Source organism: Ascaphus truei, chromosome 9 (genome assembly GCF_040206685.1).
Source record: "Ascaphus truei isolate aAscTru1 chromosome 9, aAscTru1.hap1, whole genome shotgun sequence".
Classification (NCBI taxonomy): domain Eukaryota; kingdom Metazoa; phylum Chordata; class Amphibia; order Anura; family Ascaphidae; genus Ascaphus; species Ascaphus truei.
In genome coordinates, this window is record NC_134491.1 from 21,952,376 (window position 1) to 21,969,488 (window position 17,113).

At 51.1% G+C, this 17,113-nt stretch overlaps 1 protein-coding gene across 19 annotated transcripts in view; it reads left to right on the forward strand.

Moving 5' to 3' along the window:
• Positions 1-17,113, forward strand: part of NFASC (neurofascin) — a 115,757-nt gene that overhangs the window by 88,409 nt on the left and 10,235 nt on the right. For 11 of the 19 annotated variants that reach the window (XM_075613729.1, XM_075613730.1, XM_075613739.1 and 8 more), the window contains 2 exons: positions 6,788-6,919; positions 7,420-7,489. In XM_075613729.1, coding sequence (XP_075469844.1) covers positions 6,788-6,919; positions 7,420-7,489 — 202 coding nt within the window. Of the gene's footprint in view, positions 1-322; positions 527-2,050; positions 2,168-4,163; positions 4,317-6,787; positions 6,920-7,419; positions 7,490-17,113 lie in introns of all 19 variants that reach the window. The other 8 variants (XM_075613723.1, XM_075613722.1, XM_075613721.1 and 5 more) reach the window with 2 other exon arrangements.

Below are 17,113 nucleotides of genomic sequence, written 5' to 3' on the forward strand. Positions count from 1 at the left end.
TAACCAGTATATTTACAACTATAGACACATGCACACACGCAGGTACACATATGCATGTACCAGTACACATAGCCTCAATAAAGACATATCAATTATACATAAAAACAATGCATACGTGTGCAACACACCCAGTGCACATACATGTGATGTGTTCAGTGTCCTGTGTTTTTTATCCCATTTCTTGGTATTCGGAGGAGTAACGGTAAATACCAAGATGTGCCCAAAGTGTCCCCGTGATCTGGGATACTCGTGTCCCTCTGGTCCCCAGGATTCCCTTCCTTTTCTGCTCTGTTCTCAGTCTGTTTTCCACCTTCTCCCCCAGTTCCTCCCACGTCGCCCGCACCTGTCACAGACGCTCCCACATCGCCCGCACCTGTCACAGACGCTTCCACAGAGATCCCGACTATTACCCCAACCACCACTGTCCCCAGTACAACTAGCACAACCAGCATCGTCACGACAACCCTCCTTACCACCAGTGGTACTGACAACTCGCTGGCGGCTGTGACTAGAATCCATGACATAGGTACCGAACATGCTGGGGCGTCATTCGTTTAACTCTCTCACCTCTGGATGGGATTACATGGATGGAATGTCCACTCATTGGGAGGCAGTGTCACTCATTGGGAGGCAGTGTCACTCATTGGGAGGCAGTGTCACTCATTGGGAGGCCGTGTCACTCATTGGGAGGCAGTGTCACTCATTGGGAGGCAGTGTCACTCATTGGGAGGCAGTGTCACTCATTGGGAGGCAGTGTCACTCATTGGGAGGCAGTGTCACTCATTGAGAGGCAGTGTCACTCATTGGGAGGCAGTGTCACTCATTGGGAGGCAGTGTCACTCATTGGGAGGCAGTGTCACTCATAGGGAGGCAGTGTCACTCATAGGGAGGCAGTGTCACTCATAGGGAGGCAGTGTCACTCATTGGGAGGCAGTGTCACTCATTGGGAGGCAGTGTCACTCATTGGGAGGCAGTGTCACTCATAGGGAGGCAGTGTCACTCATTGGGAATCACTGATTGGGAGTCACTGTCACTCATTGGGAGCCAGTGTCACTCATTGGGAGGCAGTGTCACTCATTGGGAGGCAGTGTCACTCCTTGGGAGGCAGTGTCACTCATTGGGAGGCAGTGTCACTCATTGGGAGGCAGTGTCACTCATAGGGAGGCAGTGTCACTCATAGGGAGGCAGTGTCACTCATTGGGAGGCAGTGTCACTCATTGGGAGGCAGTGTCACTCATTGGGAGGCAGTGTCACTCATTGGGAGGCAGTGTCACTCATTGGGAGGCAGTGTCACTCATTGGGAGGCAGTGTCACTCATTGGGAGGCAGTGTCACTCATTGGGAGGCAGTGTCACTCATTGGGAGGCAGTGTCACTCATTGGGAAGCAGTGTCACTCATTGGGAGGCATTGTCACTTAATGGGAGGCAGTGTCACTTAATGGAAAGTAGTGTCACTCATTGGGAGGCAGTGTCACTTATTGGGGAGCAGCATCACTAATTCGAATGGAGTGTCACTCATTGGAGAGCAGTGTCACTCGACTCATTGGAAGGCTGTGTCACTCATATAAATCAGTGTCCCTCATTAAAATATATCAGTCTGAAAAAGAGACCTTTGTGGTCCTGACAACGTGCGCTCTTTTTAACCACGAGTTCGCTATTAAAGGTATCACTTCTACCTAACTTTTCCTTGTCTTTTAAATCCGCGTCCCTCGCTATGAATCAAGGTCACGCTGTGTAAGGCAGTGTCGCTCAGTGATACGTGTTATCACACATTGTTAAGACCGTTGCTGGGTTTAAGAGTAACTCATTATAAAGCGGTCCCACACCTTCCCTTATCAATGGCCCCACTGAAGTCAAAATGGCTCACGTGGTCCCTCTTCATCCTACGTTGCGGAGCTGCTGCTGTAACCCTAACCATACATAGCTGTGCAAGGTTTAATGATGAGGACCAGGGCGCTGCCACAGACAGACCCTCAGTACTTGCATGGACGTTATCCTCATACAGTGGAAGTGAACTTGGTTCTAACGTGTCTTGTAACTCGCTTCCCCAGCCAGCTCCGGACACGCTCTGTGGAACGTCACGGCTCTGCCCAACAGTTACTGGGCAAACATCAGCTGGATGCACAACTTAGAGCCAGGGACGGAGTTTGTGGTTGAGTATATTGACAGTAAGCATCACCACTGCATGAGTGGGTGAGTGTAGCCACGAGCGTGACCTCACCCACCGCCTGCCAGCTGACACTCACTGCCATGCTCTACTGCACCGTGCTGAAACTCCGAGGCAATAAGGCACTTCAGGAGTTGGTCACACCCCACACTCCGCGATAATCACACGCATGACGATCACTCAGACCCACACTTTTTTTATTTAACGGATCTTCTTGATTTTTTAAAACATACATTTAGTTTTTTGTTGCCCCAAAATTTGGCAGAATTGGCTTGGGGGTGGGGGGCAATTTTGTTTACAAACAAGTTTTAAAAAAAATGAATAAAAACAGCTGATTTGAGTTCCCCCAGGACACTTTTAGCAAAAATCCCATTTCTAGTTTTAACCGGTTTTGAGATATTTCACCTGAAAACTGCCAAGCAGTAATGTGCCCCCCCCCCATCTCCCCTCTCCTCTCCCCCCCACCCATCTCCCCTCTCCTCTCCCCCCCACCCATCTCCCCTCTCCTCTCCCCCCCCCTCTCCGCTCGGTAGTAATTGCTGTTACACCTACAGACACACATTGATTTTTAACCCGTTAAAGCCTGGTGATTTACTCACATTCACATACTGTTTGCTGCAGTGCCCAGCTTCTCTCCTGGCCTCGTCCCAGTGTGAAAACAGCACCAGAATTCCCAATACATTCAATCCAACAGCTGGGCCAGTTCTTTGGGTAATCCTGTGCTGTTTTGGAGCCGGGAGAATTGACCAGTGGGCACTGTAGGGGAATTCTTCACTTTTGTATATTTATATATATATTGTTTATTTTATATACAGTATGTGTGTGTATATTTATGTATATATATATATATATATATATATATATATATATATATATATATATATATATATTATACGGGTTTTTTCTAGCTGTGGTGTTTACCCAAGTAAATATACAGCTGATGGATTATACCGTCTGGTTCCAATGAGAGAGAGCCCTTTCTAAGGGATAGTAATCCAACTCCTGCAGTGCCTGTTTTACATCTCAGCAGCTTGTAAAATCCCCACGTTAAGCGCTGTCATAAGTGGCATTTGTATGTGTTATACATTACACGTGTGTGTGTGTGCGTGCGTGTGTGCATGTGTTATATAACCCACGTGTTATGTATACATACAGGTATATGCATGTACACCTTGCATTGGTTCAAGCTTGTGGGCCAGATCAGAGGGGATGCAGACGGGTGCAGGCTGCATGTGCTTTAGCCATTCACATAACTGCCTGCAGGGGGAGCTCCAGACATAGGGGTGCTGAGGATAGAGGGGTGGTGGGGAAGAGACGATGGAGGAAGGGTGAGTGATTGTGATTGGGTAGTGAGAGACTGAAAGCAGTGAGAACAGTATGGGATTGATGAAGTGCGTACTGTAGGGACACAGTATGGGATCATGCCGGTTGTACAGAGACAGGCGCAGTGTATGACCACCTGCTGGGTGTAGCTGTAAAGCAGCATGAGGTTTATAAATGGGCTGTATACTTAGAAGGTACAGTATGTGGTCATACTGTGTGTGTGTGTGTGTGTGTGTGTGTGTGTGTGTGTGTGTGTGTGTGTGTGTGTGTGTGTGTATATAGTTTATCATACAGAGGATCATACAGTTTTTATAGAGATGCTCATGCATTGGATATAAAGACATGCACTGCGGTTATGAAGTATATTTAACAGATCATGCTGTGTTACACAACTAGTTGTGCAAAGTATATAGCTATATAGGGACATGCAGTGTATATAGGGTCATGCAGTCTATATACAGGGTCATGGTGTGCATATACGGTCATGGTGTCTATACAGGGCCATGAAGGGTGTATAGGATCATGTGTATTTATATGGTCATGGTGTTTATAGGGTCATGGTGTATATAGGGTCATGCACTGCATAGTGATCATTCAGTCCATTTGCATGTGGCACGGTCCCTCCTCCTCCCATCCCCAGCGGCCGGCGTTCACCATCAGCTCTCTCCTGTCAGGTAACAATACAGTGAGAAGCGTCCCCGTTAAGGCTCACCCCCCTTCCGTCCAGCTCTCTGACCTGGTGCCCGGGATGACCTACAGGGTGCGGGTTTACTCCCGAGAGCACCACGCAGTCAGAAGTCCGTACGTGACGTTCGAGACCAGCTCAGGTGAGGGGGGAGGGGCAAAGGGGCAACAGTGACACGTCGGGGGGACATTTCTTTCCAGCCGCTGCCGCATCCACGTCCAGAAGAAGAGTAGGGAGACTCTTCCCCCCAAGTCTCCCGACTGCAAAACCTGCGCCAAGAACAGCCCCAGGTTTATCAGGGAGAGAGATCTCACTGGGAGACGCAGGATTTCTTTCTTTTGTCCTTGAGGGATCTGGTGAGGTTTCTGAACGTTGAATAAATGACCCTCCTCCTCCATCAGCGGTTATTACCATCGCTTGTACGATCTATTCATATAGCAGCGCGAAAGGATGTATGTAAAATGAATTCTGCGGAACCAGCGTGATGAAAATCAGTGAAAGGGTTAAAGAGGCATTACAAGCGGCACCCCCGGGGGGGGGGGGGGGGTTGGTGGAAGGGGGAGATGAATATATGCAACCTTTGATTTACCTTTTATTGAAAACGAATTACCTAAGCTGTCGATCGAGTGGTTCACCCGTGATCGATCAGCAAAGATCTTCTTGCTTGTCAGGGTTCACTAAATGGCTGCCTTTCAACCAATCCTTCAGTCAGTGTAGCTCAGCAGCTACAATGTATCCAGATATTACTAAGGTAACATTTATCTATTGTTACAGTTTGCAGCTCAAACTGCGGGGAACATTGGCAACAAATGATCAGAAACAGGAAAGTGTTACAAAGATCTTGCACTGATTGGGAGGTGGGCTGAAGGATGCTTTAAAACTATTACAGCCGGGCCCCGGGTATACGGCTGGTTCCGTTCCAGAGGCCCGCCGTATAGTGAAAATCGCCGGAAAGCGGATCCGGCGATTTTCAGTGCTGCGCATGCGCAAATCGGCATTTTCGCCGTTCTGCGCATGTGCGACCAGCGCGCGCAACCGGCAGTCTGCACATGCGCACCAGGCGCACCTGCCCGTTCTGCGCATGCGCGATTTTAAATCCAACATGTCGGCCCCCTTCTCGGTGCCGCCGTATCAGCGGATCGCTGAAAAGCGGAGCGCCGAGAAGCGGGGCCCTGCTGTACTACACAATTGATTTCTTTTAAAAAAGCACAAATGTAGGATATTGCAAGAGTCATGTTTTTGGTTACATTGTAACTCCTGCTACATTTCTATGCCTCAGAGGTCCCTGGTCAGATGCTTTGCAGGTTGTGATACAATGTGTTGGACACATGGAAGGACCTCACAGATGTGCTGCACAGAGAGCTTGTAATACAGAGAGCTTGTAATACAGAGAGCTGATGCTCACTGTGCATATCTGAAGGCTGCAGTAGGGTGGCCTCAGGGATCCGGCTCAGTGGAGAAGGGTGACCCTACCCTGTTTCATTGGACTACTTTATTCTGAGATGGGATCCTGGGCCCCATTAATCTGTGTTGCAGAACCTCTGCTCCTTGTATGTGATCCGTTCGTACCTACCCTCTTCCATGTAACCATGTGACAGGAACGGTGCTCATGTAACCACGTGTCTGTGTGCCACGCTCTTCATTCATCCCCTGGTGTTCTATCTGTGAGACTTGTGGGCTCCCCACCTCTCCGTAAGAAACGCAAGGAGTGTGCAGAAACCAACTCGCCCCAAGAAGTTGGGATCTTGAATAGTAAAACGAGGGGTGTGCCCAATAGCTGAAACAAGACATAGATCAGGGGCGGCCAACGCCAGTGCTCCAGGGCCACCAACAGGTCAGGTTTCAAGGATATCGCTGCTTCAGCACAGGTGGCTCAATTAGTGGCTAAGTCAACGACAGTCCTCCAGGGCCACCAACAGGTCAGGTTTCAAGGATATCGCTGCTTCAGCACAAGCGACTGAATCGGTCGTTGACTGACACTGATTGAGCCACCTGTGCTGAAGCAGGGATATCCCTACCTGGCTTGTGGGCGACCCTTGAGGGCTGTCGTTGACTGAGCCACTAATTGAGCCACCTGTGCTGAAGCAGGGATATCCCTACCTGGCTTATGGTCTACCCTTGAGGGCTGTCATTGACTGAGCCACCTGTGCTGAAGCTGGGATATCCCTACCTGGCTTGTGTGCGACCCTTGAGGACTGGCGTTGGCCCCCCCATAGATAATAGTGATAGGAGGTGCAGAGCTGATGAAATGTTGGCAGAAAGTGCTACCCAATAAGTAAGCGGCGGCCCTATTAATGAGGTGATATAGGGGTATCTCTCCCTGCTGTGTTCATGTTACACCGTTGATATGCAGCCTTGTTACAGTATACACATGTAACCATTGCTCTTACTGTTGTTACACCTGTATCGCTCAGGTGCTTCTGTCTCCTACATTATACCCTCTGTGCTATATCTATTTCCCATGTCTATGGTATAACATTGATACAGTATACAGTATATATTTGTCTACCTCATGCTCATCCCCTTTCGGTGTTTTACCTGTGTGGATTGCGTGCGACCCGTGTTACTACCGTGTTACTCCCGTGTAACCCGTGTCCTGCTCGCCCCTGGCAGCTTACACCAAGAATCAGGTGGACATCGCAACCCAGGGCTGGTTCATCGGGCTCATGTGTGCGGTCGCTCTTCTGGTGCTCATCCTGCTCATCGTGTGCTTCATCAAGCGGAGCCGAGGGGGCAAATACCCAGGTAAGGGGCAGATACTCGGGTGAGGGCAGATACCCAGACATAGGAGCAGATGTTTAGGGTGGGAGGGCAGATACCCAGACATAGGAGCAGATGTTTAGGGAGGGAGGGCAGATACCCGGGGGAGAGAGCAGCTACCAAGAGGAGAAAAGGGCAGGTACCCATGAAATGTGAAATCACAGGTGTGATACATGATGCATCATGGATGGATGATGTCACAGGTTGGATGGTGAGGTCATGTGTTGGAAGATGTCCTGGGTTGGATGGGTGGGATCATGTATTGGATGATGTCATGGGTTGGATGGGTGATGCCATAAGTTGGACACATGAAAGGTTTGAAGTAGATTGTGGGGAGAAGAGTTCAATCGTGAGGAGGTGGGAATAGGAGGGTCCCACAGCTGGTGAGGGGGTTGGGGGTAGGTAGGAGAGTTGGAGGGTTCCATAGCTGGTGGGGAGGGAGAGGGTAGGAAGGTCCTGCCGTGCTGATGCTTCTCTGCTCTCAGTGCGAGAGAAGAAGGATGTTGCGTTGGGTCCTGAGGATCAGAAGGAGGAGGACGGATCATTCGATTACAGGTGAGAAACTTAGCTGCTGGTGGTGGGAGACGTGAACAGGCATGCAGTGCTCATACACTTCCACACACACATCACACACACACATACATCACACACACACATCACACACACACATCACACACACACTACACACACTACACACACATCACACACATCACTTAATCACACACAATCATACACATACACACACAATCATACGCATCCCACAAAAACACACAATCATACACATCCATATAAAGATACGTGCACACCATACACATGGACAAATCCATGTACACATCACATACATACTCACATACAAAAGTAAAAACGCATACAAGCACTGTCTATTTGACATGCATATGTATAGAGCACAGCTCTTATATGCACCATATATGACACAGTGTCTTAGTGTGTTACACACCTTGTGACTCGGGGTCACACCGTTTATTAGTGCAGTCCGTGTCACGCATGGGCTAATAGTGTCACATACAGTCCATGGTGTCCCCTGTGTAACACACATACAGATATTAGTGTCCTACATATTGGGTATTGGTGTCACACACACTGTCTCAATGTCACACCTGTTCAGAGTCTCACACACAGGGTCACAGCGTCACACTCAGGGCAGTCCCCTGCAGCGACCTCTGCCTGCCAGGCTGGCTGGTGCCTGTGTCTTTGTCTCCCTGTTGTTAGCAAGTAGGGAGCACAGGTGAGGCACGCCACTGCCTGCGTGTGACCCTCTGTGCTTTGTGTGTGACAGTCACCGCAATGCAGTCAGACCGTGCAGTCACAGGTCAGCAGATGTTAGTGTATCTGCACTTGTGCTGGTCACAAAGTGTCACTAGAGGAATCTTCCCGTAGAAAGAAGAAGCATGCATTAATCCCCCAGGGTTTACCCACATCCCTCAGCCAGCGCCCTAAAGCTCCCTCACTGCAATTAGGATACATTGGATGTCACAGGAACCCGTGAATTCATCAGCTGATGGAATCAGAGAACTTGTACACCATAGTTTGGGGAAACAAAGTGCAAAGCCAAAGGACCTGTACAGAGTCAGGGGTGCTATCTGTGATCTAGCATATGATTCTCACAGAGATAGAGGTGCCACCATATCTGATTATCTGAATGCAAATGTAGTGTCTCTTATCACAGTCTGTGCTTCTCTCTCCCCCCTCTGTGGATGCCTCCCGTCTTTCTCTCTGTCTCTCTCCTGATCCATATGTGGTCCGTGTCTCCTCCTCCTCTTCCACTCTTCCTTTCCCCTTCCCTCTCTCCCTCACTTGTCCGTCTGTCCCATGAAGGTTTTTTGGAAGGTAGGAAAAAAGCCCTTTGGTCTCCAGCTTCTCTCTCCTAAGCTAATAATAATATCCTGATAATATTAAACCCTATTTAATCCTGCAGATCCGTCTGCTTCCAGGCGTCGGTACCAGCGTCGGTACCAGCATGCTGGGGGGGGGGGGGGGGGGGGGTCTGTGGGTGATAAGGAAATTAACCAATTGCTATTTTGCTCATTAATACACCACTCTAACCTCATGTTGCTGGTGAGACATGCAGTGCCTTACATTTGAAGCAATGCTCTGCAGGTATCACTGCCGGTGCAGGTACAATGCTCTGCAGGTATCACTGCCGGTACAGGTACAATGCTCTGCAGGTATCACTGCCGGTACAGGTACAATGCTCTGCAGGTATCACTACCGGTACAGGTACAATGCTCTGCAGGTATCACTGCCGGTACAGGTACAATGCTCTGCAGGTATCACTGCCGGTACAGGTACAATGCTCTGCAGGTATCACTGCCGGTACAGGTACAATGGTCTGCGGGTATCACTGCCGGTACAGGTACAATGCTCTGCGGGTATCACTGCCGGTACAGGTACAATGCTCTGCAGGTATCACTGCCGGTACAGGTACAATGCTCTGCAGGTATCACTGCCGGTACAGGTACAATGCTCTGCAGGTATCACTGCCGGTACAGGTACAATGCTCTGCAGGTATCACTGCCGGTACAGGTACAATGCTCTGCAGGTATCACTGCCGGTACAGGTACAATGCTCTGCAGGTATCACTGCCGGTACAGGTGCAATGCTCTGCAGGTATCACTGCCGGTACAGGTGCAATGCTCTGCAGGTATCACTGCCGGTGCAGGTACAATGCTCTGCAGGTATCACTGCCGGTACAGGTGCAATGCTCTGCAAGTATCACTGCCGGTACAGGTACAATGCTCTGCAGGTATCACTGCCGGTACAGGTACAATGCTCTGCAGGTATCACTGCCGGTACAGGTACAATGCTCTGCAGGTATCACTGCCGGTGCAGGTACAATGCCGGTGCAGGTATCACTGCCGGTACAGGTACAATGCCGGTGCAGGTATCACTGCCGGTACAGGTACAATGCTCTGCAGGTATCACTGCCGGTGCAGGTACAATGCTCTGCAGGTATCACTGCCGGTACAGGTACAATGCTCTGCAGGTATCACTGCCGGTACAGGTACAATGCCGGTGCAGGTATCACTGCCGGTACAGGTACAATGCTCTGCGGGTATCACTGCCGGTACAGGTACAATGCTCTGCAGGTATCACTGCCGGTACAGGTACAATGCTCTACAGGTATCACTGCCGGTACAGGTACAATGCTCTGCAGGTATCACTGCCGGTGCAGGTACAATGCTCTGCAGGTATCACTGCCGGTACAGGTGCAATGCTCTGCAGGTATCACTGCCGGTACAGGTGCAATGCTCTGCAGGTATCACTGCCGGTACAGGTACAATGCTCTGCAGGTATCACTGCCGGTACAGGTACAATGCTCTGCAGGTATCACTGCCGGTGCAGGTACAATGCCGGTGCAGGTATCACTGCCGATACAGGTACAATGCCGGTGCAGGGATCACTGCCGGTACAGGTACAATGCTCTGCAGGTATCACTGCCGGTACAGGTACAATGCTCTGCAGGTATCACTGCCGGTACAGGTACAATGCTCTGCAGGTATCACTGCCGGTACAGGTACAATGCTCTGCAGGTATCACTGCCAGTACAGGTACAATGCTCTCCAGGTATCACTGCCGGTACAGGTACAATGCTCTGCGGGTATCACTGCCGGTACAGGTACAATGCTCTGTGGGTATCACTGCCGGTACAGGTACAATGCTCTGCGGGTATCACTGCCGGTACAGGTACAATGCTCTGCAGGTATCACTGCCGGTACAGGTACAATGCTCTGCAGGTATCACTGCCGTTACAGGTACAATGCTCTGCAGGTATCACTGCCGGTACAGGTACAATGCTCTGCAGGTATCACTGCCGGTACAGGTACAATGCTCTGCAGGTATCACTGCCGGTACAGGTACAATGCTCTGCAGGTATCACTGCCGGTACAGGTACAATGCTCTGCAGGTATCACTGCCGGTACAGGTACAATGCTCTGCAGGTATCACTGCCGGTACAGGTACAATGCTCTGCAGGTATCACTGCCGGTACAGGTACAATGCTCTGCAGGTATCACTGCCGGTACAGGTACAATGCTCTGTAGGTATCACTGCCGGTACAGGTACAATGCTCTGCAGGGTTCACTGCAGGTACAGGTACAATGCTCTGCAGGTATCACTGCCGGTACAGGTGCAATGCTCTGCAGGTATCACTGCCGGTACAGGTACAATGCTCTGCAGGTATCACTGCCGGTACAGGTACAATGCTCTGCAGGTATCCCTGCTGGTACAGGTGCAATGCTCTGCAGGTATCACTGCCGGTACAGGTACAATGCTCTGCAGGTATCACTGCCGGTACAGGTACAATGCTCTGCAGGTATCACTGCCGGTACAGGTACAATGCTCTGCAGGTATCACTGCCGGTACAGGTACAATGCTCTGCAGGTATCACTGCCGGTACAGGTACAATGCTCTGCAGGTATCACTGCCGGTACAGGTACAATGCCGGTGCAGGTATCACTGCCGGTACAGGTACAATGCTCTGCAGGTATCACTGCCGGTACAGGTACAATGCTCTGCAGGTATCACTGCCGGTACAGGTGCAATGCTCTGTAGGTATCACTGCCGGTACAGGTACAATGCTCTGCAGGTATCACTGCCGGTACAGGTACAATGCTCTGCAGGTATCACTGCCGGTACAGGTACAATGCTCTGCAGGTATCACTGCCGGTGCAGGTGCAATGCTCTGCAGGTATCACTGCCGGTACAGGTGCAATGCTCTGCAGGTATCACTGCCGGTACAGGTACAATGCCGGTGCAGGTATCACTGCCGGTACAGGTACAATCCTCTGCAGGTATCACTGCCGGTACAGGTGCAATGCTCTGCAGGTATCACTGCCGGTACAGGTACAATGCTCTGCAGGTATCACTGCCGGTACAGGTACAATGCTCTGCAGGTATCACTGCCGGTACAGGTACAATGCTCTTCAGGTATCACTGCCGGTACAGGTACAATGCTCTGCAGGTATCACTGCAGGTACAGGTACAATGCTCTGCAGGTATCACTGCCGGTACAGGTACAATGCTCTGCAGGTATCACTGCCGGTACAGGTACAATGCTCTGCAGGTATCACTGCCGGTACAGGTACAATGCTCTGCAGGTATCACTGCCGGTACAGGTACAATGCTCTGCAGGTATCACTGCCGGTACAGGTACAATGCTCTGCAGGTATCACTGCCGGTACAGGTACAATGCTCTGCAGGTATCACTGCAGGTACAGGTACAATGCTCTGCAGGTATCACTGCCGGTACAGGTACAATGCTCTGCAGGTATCACTGCCGGTACAGGTACAAGGCTCTGCAGGTATCACTGCTGGTACAGGTATAATGCTCTTCAGGTATCACTGCCGGTACAGGTACAATGCTCTGCAGGTATCACTGCCGGTACAGGTACAATGCTCTGCAGGTATCACTGCCGGTGTAGGTACAATGCTCTGCAGGTATCACTGCCGGTACAGGTACAATGCTCTGCAGGTATCACTGCCGGTACAGGTACAATGCTCTGCAGGCATCACTGCCGGTACAGGTACAATGCTCTGCAGGTATCACTGCCGGTACAGGTACAATGCTCTGCAGGTATCACTTCCGGTACAGGTACAATGCTCTGCAGGTATCACTGCCGGTGTAGGTACAATGCTCTGCAGGTATCACTGCCGGTACAGGTACAATGCTCTGCAGGTATCACTGCCGGTACAGGTACAATGCTCTGCAGGCATCACTGCCGGTACAGGTACAATGCTCTGCAGGTATCACTGCCGGTACAGGTACAATGCTCTGCAGGTATCACTGCCGGTACAGGTACAATGCTCTGCAGGTATCACTGCCGGTACAGGTACAATGCTCTGCAGGTATCACTGCCGGTACAGGTACAATGCTCTGCAGGTATCACTGCCGGTACAGGTACAATGCTCTGCAGGTATCACTGCCGGTACAGGTACAATGCTCTGCAGGTATCACTGCCGGTACAGGTACAATGCTCTGCAGGTATCACTGCCGGTACAGGTACAATGCTCTTCAGGTATCACTGCCGGTACAGGTACAATGCTCTGCAGGTATCACTTCCGGTACAGGTACAATGCTCTGCAGGTATCATTGCCGGTGTAGGTACAATGCTCTGCAGGTATCACTGCCGGTACAGGTACAATGCTCTGCAGGTATCACTGCCGGTACAGGTACAATGCTCTGCAGGCATCACTGCCGGTACAGGTACAATGCTCTGCAGGTATCACTGCCGGTACAGGTACAATGCTCTGCAGGTATCACTGCCGGTACAGGTACAATGCTCTGCAGGTATCACTGCCGGTACAGGTACAATGCTCTGCAGGTATCACTGCCGGTACAGGTACAATGCTCTGCAGGTATCACTGCCGGTACAGGTACAATGCTCTGCAGGTATCACTGCCGGTACAGGTACAATGCTCTGCAGGTATCACTGCCGGTACAGGTACAATGCTCTGCAGGTATCACTGCCGGTACAGGTACAATGCTCTGCAGGTATCACTGCCGGTACAGGTACAATGCTCTGCAGGTATCACTGCCGTTACAGGTACAATGCTCTGCAGGTATCACTGCCGGTACAGGTACAATGCTCTGCAGGTATCACTGCCGGTACAGGTACAATGCTCTGCAGGTATCACTGCCGGTACAGGTACAATGCTCTGCAGGTATCACTGCCGGTACAGGTACAATGCTCTGCAGGTATCACTGCCGGTACAGGTACAATGCTCTGCAGGTATCACTGCCGGTACAGGTACAATGCTCTGTAGGTATCACTGCCGGTACAGGTACAATGCTCTGCAGGTTTCACTGCAGGTACAGGTACAATGCTCTGCAGGTATCACTGCCGGTACAGGTGCAATGCTCTGCAGGTATCACTGCCGGTACAGGTACAATGCTCTGCAGGTATCACTGCCGGTACAGGTACAATGCTCTGCAGGTATCACTGCCGGTACAGGTACAATGCTCTGCAGGTATCACTGCCGGTACAGGTACAATGCTCTGCAGGTATCACTGCCGGTACAGGTACAATGCTCTGCAGGTATCACTGCCGGTACAGGTACAATGCTCTGCAGGTATCACTGCCGGTACAGGTACAATGCTCTGCAGGTATCACTGCCGGTACAGGTACAATGCTCTGCAGGTATCACTGCCGGTACAGGTACAATGCCGGTGCAGGTATCACTGCCGCTACAAGTACAATGCTCTGCAGGTATCACTGCCGGTACAGGTACAATGCTCTGCAGGTATCACTGCCGGTACAGGTACAATGCTCTGCAGGTATCACTGCCGGTACAGATACAATGCTCTGCAGGTATCACTGCCGGTACAGGTACAATGCTCTGCAGGTATCACTGCCGGTACAGGTACAATGCTCTGCAGGTATCACTGCCGGTACAGGTACAATGCTCTGCAGGTATCACTGCCGGTACAGGTACAATGCTCTGCAGGTATCACTGCCGGTACAGGTACAATGCTCTGCAGGTATCACTGCCGGTACAGGTACAATGCTCTGCAGGTATCACTGCCGGTACAGGTACAATGCTCTGCAGGTATCACTGCCGGTACAGGTACAATGCTCTGCAGGTATCACTGCCGGTACAGGTACAATGCCGGTGCAGGTATCACTGCCGGTACAGGTAAAATGCTCTGCAGGTATCACTGCCGGTACAGGTACAATGCTCTGCAGGTATCACTGCCGGTACAGGTACAATGCTCTGCAGGTATCACTGCCGGTACAGGTACAATGCTCTGCAGGTATCACTGCCGGTACAGGTACAATGCTCTGCAGGTATCACTGCCGGTACAGGTACAATGCTCTGCAGGTATCACTGCCGGTACAGGTACAATGCTCTGCAGGTATCACTGCCGGTACAGGTACAATGCTCTGCAGGTATCACTGCCGGTACAGGTACAATGCTCTGCAGGTATCACTGCCGGTACAGGTACAATGCTCTGCAGGTATCACTGCCGGTACAGGTACAATGCTCTGCAGGTATCACTGCCGGTACAGGTACAATGCTCTGCAGGTATCACTGCCGGTACAGGTACAATGCTCTGCAGGTATCACTGCCGGTACAGGTACAATGCTCTGCAGGTATCACTGCCGGTACAGGTACAATGCTCTGCAGGTATCACTGCCGGTACAGGTACAATGCTCTGCAGGTATCACTGCCGGTACAGGTACAATGCTCTGCAGGTATCACTGCCGGTACAGGTACAATGCTCTGCAGGTATCACTGCCGTTACAGGTACAATGCTCTGCAGGTATCACTGCCGGTACAGGTACAATGCTCTGCAGGTATCACTGCCGGTACAGGTACAATGCTCTGCAGGTATCACTGCCGGTACAGGTACAATGCTCTGCAGGTATCACTGCCGGTACAGGTACAATGCTCTGCAGGTATCACTGCCGGTACAGGTACAATGCTCTGTAGGTATCACTGCCGGTACAGGTACAATGCTCTGCAGGTTTCACTGCAGGTACAGGTACAATGCTCTGCAGGTATCACTGCCGGTACAGGTGCAATGCTCTGCAGGTATCACTGCCGGTACAGGTACAATGCTCTGCAGGTATCACTGCCGGTACAGGTACAATGCTCTGCAGGTATCACTGCCGGTACAGGTACAATGCTCTGCAGGTATCACTGCCGGTACAGGTACAATGCTCTGCAGGTATCACTGCCGGTACAGGTACAATGCTCTGCAGGTATCACTGCCGGTACAGGTACAATGCTCTGCAGGTATCACTGCCGGTACAGGTACAATGCTCTGCAGGTATCACTGCCGGTACAGGTACAATGCTCTGCAGGTATCACTGCCGGTACAGGTACAATGCCGGTGCAGGTATCACTGCCGCTACAAGTACAATGCTCTGCAGGTATCACTGCCGGTACAGGTACAATGCTCTGCAGGTATCACTGCCAGTACAGGTACAATGCTCTGCAGGTATCACTGCCGGTACAGATACAATGCTCTGCAGGTATCACTGCCGGTACAGGTACAATGCTCTGCAGGTATCACTGCCGGTACAGGTACAATGCTCTGCAGGTATCACTGCCGGTACAGGTACAATGCTCTGCAGGTATCACTGCCGGTACAGGTACAATGCTCTGCAGGTATCACTGCCGGTACAGGTACAATGCTCTGCAGGTATCACTGCCGGTACAGGTACAATGCTCTGCAGGTATCACTGCCGGTACAGGTACAATGCTCTGCAGGTATCACTGCCGGTACAGGTACAATGCTCTGCAGGTATCACTGCCGGTACAGGTACAATGCCGGTGCAGGTATCACTGCCGGTACAGGTACAATGCCGGTGCAGGTATCACTGCCGGTACAGGTAAAATGCTCTGCAGGTATCACTGCCGGTACAGGTACAATGCTCTGCAGGTATCACTGCCGGTACAGGTACAATGCTCTGCAGGTATCACTGCCGGTACAGGTACAATGCTCTGCAGGTATCACTGCCGGTACAGGTACAATGCTCTGCAGGTATCACTGCCGGTACAGGTACAATGCTCTGCAGGTATCACTGCCGGTACAGGTACAATGCTCTGCAGGTATCACTGCCGGTACAGGTACAATGCTCTGCAGGTATCACTGCCGGTACAGGTACAATGCTCTGCAGGTATCACTGCCGGTACAGATACAATGCTCTGCAGGTATCACTGCCGGTACAGGTACAATGCTCTGCAGGTATCACTGCCGGTACAGGTACAAGGCCGGTGCAGGTATCACTGCCGGTACAGGTACAATGCTCTGCAGGTATCACTGCCGGTACAGGTACAATGCCGGTGCAGGTATCACTGCCGGTACAGGTACAATGCTCTGCAGGTATCACTGCCGGTACAGGTACAATGCTCTGCAGGTATCACTGCCGGTACAGGTACAATGCTCTGCAGGTATCACTGCCGGTACAGGTACAATGCCGGTGCAGGTATCACTGCCGGTACAGGTACAATGCCGGTGCAGGTATCACTGCCGGTACAGGTACAATGCTCTGCAGGTATCACTGCCGGTACAGGTACAATGCTCTGCAGGTATCACTGCCGGTACAGGTACAATGCTCTGCAGGTATCACTGCCGGTACAGGTACAATGCTCTGCAGGTATCACTGCCGGTACAGGTACAATGCCGGTGCAGGTATCACTGCCGGTACAGGT